Source organism: Cenococcum geophilum (assembly GCF_001692895.1).
Source record: "Cenococcum geophilum 1.58 unplaced genomic scaffold K441scaffold_10, whole genome shotgun sequence".
Taxonomy (NCBI): domain Eukaryota; kingdom Fungi; phylum Ascomycota; class Dothideomycetes; order Gloniales; family Gloniaceae; genus Cenococcum; species Cenococcum geophilum.
The window spans coordinates 1213831-1220472 of NW_027137568.1; the positions used below are offsets into that span (position 1 = coordinate 1213831).

Genomic DNA, 6642 nt, shown 5'->3' on the forward strand with positions numbered 1-6642 from the left:
TCTATATCGTTGTTAAAATTATCCATATCGGTGTAGATATAGAATTGCCTACTTAAGGCATCTTAAGCAAGGATATACTTAGTGCTTACATTCCGCTTAAGGAATCCCGCTTTCGAATAAATAGCCAAAGTTATAGCAATTGTGTAGTAAGCCAAAGAGAAGACCTTTTCTATACGCCTAGATTCACGTTTCCAATCTTCTTTATTGTATTAGATTATATAAAGTGAGTCGATCTAGAGGTATGGTACGTAAAGTTCTTAAGTCACTTTAATAGCGTCCTGGAAAGTCTTTAGCAGATCGGAGATACTAAATCCTTCTCGCCGTTAGACAATGTTATCCTGGGTTATACAAAATTGTTTATCTTTAATTGGAAGCTCGCCCCAGCAATAGGATAAAGCAATGTATTTTCCTCCGTCTATTTGCATAGCATAGTCAAGACGCAAGATATTAGGATTATAATCTGGATTATCCGGATCACTGACGTAGAAGAGTCTAGTTAGCAATTTTCTAATATAATGCTTGTTATAATTATGGGACTCGTCACACTAACGAAGCCATGCGCGAAGTAGCGCAAATTATGTAGGACTTTTAGCTTTGGGTAAGACTGGGAAGCTAATCTAAATACCGTTATCGGAATTAGCCAAATATTCTATACGTAAAGATATATAGTAAGTAATAGCCCTGCCTAGCGCATATAAGGAGTTAAAGATATTAACCTAAATTAGAACACAACCGGAGAATACATAGCCCCCCCTCTCCTATTTTTAATGCTAACTATTCTTTAACTATTTAAACATATGGTTTATTATTATTATAGTAGCGTTTAAGTATATAGAGGAGTAGAGCGCAGAGCTAATAACTTTTTTTAGCAGCACAGATTTTAGAAAGATTAACGTTATAGCTAATAGCTATAATAGTATTGCAGTAGGCATAACACTAGACCGGGGCAAGCTAGCTCGGTAGCATACTAGATAGTAGGCTTTTAAAGAAATCCTAAGTAAATATATTATTAAAGGTATAGAGCCAGTCGTTAGGCTATATCTATATTAGTACTAGTTTAAGCGGTCGCATATAAGGGGCATTTGCAGATCTATATATATCCTATACTAATAAACAGGACAAGGTTAATAACAGCCGCATATCTTAGTATTTATAGGTCTACTTACATCCTATACTAATAAATAGGACAAGGTTAGCAGTAACCGCATATCTTAGTATTCACAGGTCTACTTACTCCCTATACTAATAAACAGGACAAAGTTAGCAGCAGCTATACATCTTAGTATTCGCAGGTCTACTTATATACTACACCAACAAATAGAACAAGGTTAGTAGTAGCCGCATATCTTAGTATTTATAGGTCTACTTACTCCTTACACTAATAAACAGGATAAGGTTAGCAGCAGCCGTATATCTCAGTATTTATAGGTCTACTTATATACTATATCAATAAATAGGACAAGGTTAGCAGCAGCTATATATCTTAGTATTCGTAGGTCTACTTACAACCTATACTAATAAATAGGACAAGGTTAGCGGCAGCCGTATACCTTAGTATTTATAGGTTTACTTATATCCTATACAAATAAACAGGATAAGGTTAGCAGCAGCTATATATCTTAGTATTCGTAGGTCTACTTACTACCTACACCAATAAATAGGATAAGGTTAGCGGTAGCTGCATATCTTAGTATTCGTAGGTCTACTTACTCGCTATACTAAGAAACAGGACAAGGTTAGCGGCAGCCGCATATCTTGGTATTTATAGGTCTACTTATAACCTACACCAATAAATAGGACAAGATTAGCAGCAGCCGTATATCCTAGTATTCGTAGGTCTACTTACTTCCTACAACTAAGTATATTAGTAGAATATCTAGAATATACTCTAGGAACATTTACACTCTATACCTACACTGTTAGCTAAAATAATATTATCTAGTTGCTGTCGAACCCTACCATAAACGATCTATCCTTTTACGTATGTGACGTATCTTAACCTATTGGAATAAGTACAACCGCAGCTAATAGAGATAACAATATAATTATTGCATAAGGTTGCGTAAGTTAACTCCCACGCTAATAGCTCTTGACTTTAGTTGCGCTTTTATACTAGAGTTAAGGGATAATTCTAAGACTGTTTGTAAAGGCGGGGCAGTTTAATTTCACATAAAACGGCGCAGGGCAACTCGTTAAAGCGTAAGCCAGTAAGGTGCTAACTAATTAAAAGCCGAGAAGCTAAGGACAAAAATAAATCCTAGCGATTCGCCCATTTATAGAAGCCCTTGCGTTTCCATTCCCTTACAATTCCATTCCATTGCGGTTCCATTCCCCTAGGGCTTTATTCCCCTAGGGGTTTATTCCCCTAGGGGTGTATTCCCCTACAAGATTATTCCCCCAGGGGATTTTTCCCCTAGGGCTTTTTTCCCCTAGGGGATTTTCCCCCTAGGGCTTTTTAACCCCAGGGCTCTTAATCACACCTATACTTTCAAATTCGGCGCCATTGACGTATTTTAGACCAACCCTTTTATTTATAAGTAGAGTTCCTTTAGGCTTTACAGAGCCACCTCTAGGGCGATCTCTTGTTTCTGTAAGGGAGGAAAAGCCATACCTAGAGAAACGTTAGTTCTGAAAGGAGTTTAGTACCACCTAAGAAAAAATTAGGTTGGGCTTGTCTTGCCCTCTTATTAGTTAAATCTTTTCGCCCTTGTTAGTTAAATCTTCTCGCCCTCGTTAGTTAAATCTTCTCGCCCTCTTATTAATTAAATCTTCTTGCCCTTTTATTTATTAAATTTTCTCGCCCTCTTATACATTAAATCTTCTTTACTCTTATTTATTAAATCTTCTTACGCTCTTATTTGTTAAATCTTCTTACGCTTTTATTTATTAAATCTTCTTGCCCTCTTATTTATTAAATCTTCTTGCCCTTTTTATTTATTAAATCTTCTCGCCCTCTTATTAGTTAGCTTTTTACCTCTTTAGGCTAATTAACGTATTCTTTTCGGAATTTCTTCACGCCGCCAGTGTAGTCGGTTAAGAGGTATAGGTAAGAGAGAGGATCCTTAAGTATATTCGCTTATTAAAATCGGCTTATTATTTACTTAGGTGTAAACGTCCTATCTCCTTTATAAAGTGGATCGTAGCTTTAACCGCGTTAATGTTTAGGAAACGCCACAAAAACAAGGGTATGGCCAGTGCGGGTCAGCCGCCCTCCCTACTAGCGCAGGCGAGGTATAAGAATCTTACTCACGGCGCGGGGCTGTAAGGATATACTACGCCGCAGGTTTAATTCACATATGACTTAGCGGGGGTGGCAGTGCTATAAGCCGTGTACTTAATCGTAGATAACAACTAGGCTTATTATACTACCTATTAGGGTTATTAAATCTGCATAAGTTTAAGTTTCTAGGTACCATGTCTTGTGCTATATCTTAGTACTATTATTCTCCGCTTTCGTAGATGCCTAATAGTATTCGCTTACTTCGCCTAATGCTAAACAAAAATGACACGGCGAATATACGATGCAAACTCTTTAAGTACACTCTACGAGAATTGGATAAAGCGACTTATCTGTACAAGGCATTATCTTATATATAGGGCGGTTTAGATAAGCGTTAGTCTATTTTTATAGGCAATTAATACTTAGCCGTTACGCTAAACCTTTACGCCGCGCTATTACGTCTTTAAGATCGCGATATTCTACAAATCATCTAGGTAGATGTTGTTTATATTAACTAAGAAGATAAATAAGAGAAAGAACACTAGATTTAGTCTATGGCGAAGATCTATAGTAAAGCAAGCCATATAATTGTTTGGCTTAGAGAGAGGGCAGATAATAGCGATATAGCGCTTAAAGTAATACGCGTTGTAGGGAAGCCCATAAATACTTTAAATAAAGAAATGACCCAGCAAGCAATTCTCCAACTACTTTAACGACCGTAGGTTATATGGAAGCGCTAAAGTAAAAAGGGTAGCCGCTAAAACTCTTAGCAAAGATCTAGCTAATTAGAGAACTTTAACCGGCGGTTAAAGTTCCTAAACATCTAAAGGCCTTACGTGACGCGCAAATCTAGGTGGCCGTATATTATAGTAGGCTTCGTTCCTTAGGCCTTAGGGCGTTCTTATCTTTATACTCTTCCGGTAACTTATCATCTTTATTATACTAATATTTTATTTACTTATCTAGGTACTTTAGGGGTCTGGGTAAGTTAGGGTATTAATTATAAAACTTATTAAGCTTCTAGGAGCAGCCTATAAAGTTTTAAGCGGGGTACTAGGTTAGGTCTAGGTTATAACCCTTCTATTAAATATAGTATTTTAGCGCTTCTCGTACTAGCTTATATATTAGTATTTCCTTAACTTCCTATTTATTATTGCCACTGACTTAAATTAGTAGGGGAGGCTTATTCTTCTACCTGGGTAATAGGTTACTTATAGCTTTCCATAACTTATCCAGTAAAAAAAAGGGTAAACTCTAATTAAATCCGGGAGCTTTACCTTATATAAATTACCTACCTTCTCTAGGACCTTATACGGTCCTGCTATCTAGTAGTCTAGCTTATAGCTAGGCCGTTTAGTTCTTTAATTCTTTATTATAACCTAGACCCTATTACTAGGGGCAAAGTTAGGTTCCTAGCGGTGTTTGTTTACCTACTATTTTATTAACCTTTAGGCTTTTTTTAAGTTCTTATGGGCTACCGTCTAGGCCTCTTCTAAGCGTTTAGCGTACTACTAGGCCTTACTATAAAATAGTTTCTTATATATAGTCTAGGGTTCTTCTAGTCTTTTCTAATTAAAGCTTATATAGGGTAAGTAGCCCATTTCTAGCTAAATAGGGGCAAACCCTATAGAGTTATAGGGTAAGGTTGCTTGGGTATAGTCTATTAGGGGGAACAGTTTAGACTAGTTATCCTAAAAGTAGTTAATAAAGGGCCGGAGTCTCTAGTCTAAATACTAATTTATAATCTCTATCTAACCGTCTGTTTAAGGGTAATACATTATAAAGAGCTTTAGCTTAATACTTAGGATTTGGGTAAACTCGTTCTAGAAGGCTAATATAAACTACGGCCTATAATTAGATATAATAGTATCTAGCGGTCCGTAAATTTGGTAAACGTAGTAAATATATAGCTAGGCCGCCTCTTTAGCATTAATATTTTTATAGCAGAGGATTAAAAATAGGCGCTTACTAAAGCAGTTAACTAGGATTATAACCATATTATATCCGTTACGGTCTATAGGTAGTTTATAGAAGTCTATAGAGATATATTACTAGGGGCGCTCTAGTATTAGGAGCGGTTTTAGTAGTTTTAGGGTCTTATCTTATAGAATTATAGCTCTTTAGTAGTTATTATAGTTTTATATATATTAATTAATATCTATAGCTATCTTAGGCTAGTAGTAGCGGCCGCTAATAATTTTACGAGTCTTATTCTTACTAGGGTATGCCGTAGAGACTTAGCAATAGGCTTCGCGAATTAGTTTAGTCCGTAGATTATTAACGTTGGGGACTATAAGCTGCTCTTAATATAGAAGCAATCCTTCCTTTATTTTAAAATTAGGGTTTTCTCTTATAGCTTAATCGCGGAGGGCCTTTAGGGCGTTAGCTATGCGGTTTACAATTAAAAGGCGGTTAATTAGCCCTATTAGTTTATTTAAGGACTCCTTTATTAGTACTAGCTTGTTTTACTAGGAGTCTAGCTCCTTAAGGATCCGTGGGTTAAGCTATTCGGGATAAAAGAGCGCGCGCGTCTAGTATTAGGTCTTTAGCTTATCCTAAGGTCCTATATCTTATTCTCTTTAAGTAAGGGCATTAGCCTTAGAGTTTTACTTGCTAGAATAATATATAATTATAAAAAAGAATTAGGAGAGTACTTTGGCCTACTAGGCTTACTGTTTAGTAAGCTGCTTTATAGTTATAAAGTACTTTAGGGCCTTATAATCTGTATATATCTTAATCTAGGAGTTTATACCTTTAAGCTTCGCGCGCTATTAGGATAGCGATTGAATAATAACTAGTATTTCTTTATTATATATTTTATAGTTATACTTAGCCGGGTTTATTATTTTTAAGAAGAAGGTAATAGGGTACTATTTACCGTCTTAATGTAGCTGTAATAGGATTCCCGCTATAACTCTATTAGAAGCGTCCGTTTCTAATATTAATTTAAAGTCTAGGTTATAGTAATAAAGGATTAAAAAAGAGATAAGCCGCTTTTTTAACTCTTTAAAGGCTTTTATATAGTTACTATTAAAGATAAAGGGCGTATCTTTCCGGGTAAGTTGTATAAGAGGCTTAGCTACAACTCTATAGTTACGGATAAACTAGTGGTAAAAGTTATAAAAACTAAGAAAGGACTAGATCCCTTTTATGGTATAAGGGGGTTTTTAGTTACGGATTGCTTTAACCTTTTTAGAATTAACTTTAATTCCTTTTATAGTAATAATAAACCTAAGGTACTTTATACGTTTTACTCTAAATTTACATTTCTTAATATTAACTTATAAGCCTACGTTCCGTAGTCTCTCTAGGACCTTCTTTATATAAACTTTATACTTAAGTTTGTCGTCTAAGTATATAAGGGTGTCGTTTAGGTATACCGTGTAGAATTTATTAAGGTAGTTAAAAAGGATATTGTTTAT

The 6642-nt window shown here is 35.5% G+C and overlaps 1 protein-coding gene across 1 annotated transcript; it reads left to right on the forward strand.

Moving 5' to 3' along the window:
• Positions 1–3771: 3771 nt before the first annotated feature.
• Positions 3772–3933, forward strand: K441DRAFT_547959 (uncharacterized protein; the record flags this gene model as incomplete). Its single annotated transcript, XM_067642938.1, has 1 exon — positions 3772–3933. A coding segment is annotated over one exon (162 nt), but the record flags the coding sequence as incomplete, so codon positions are not given.
• Between the last annotated feature and the right edge of the window lie 2709 nt (positions 3934–6642).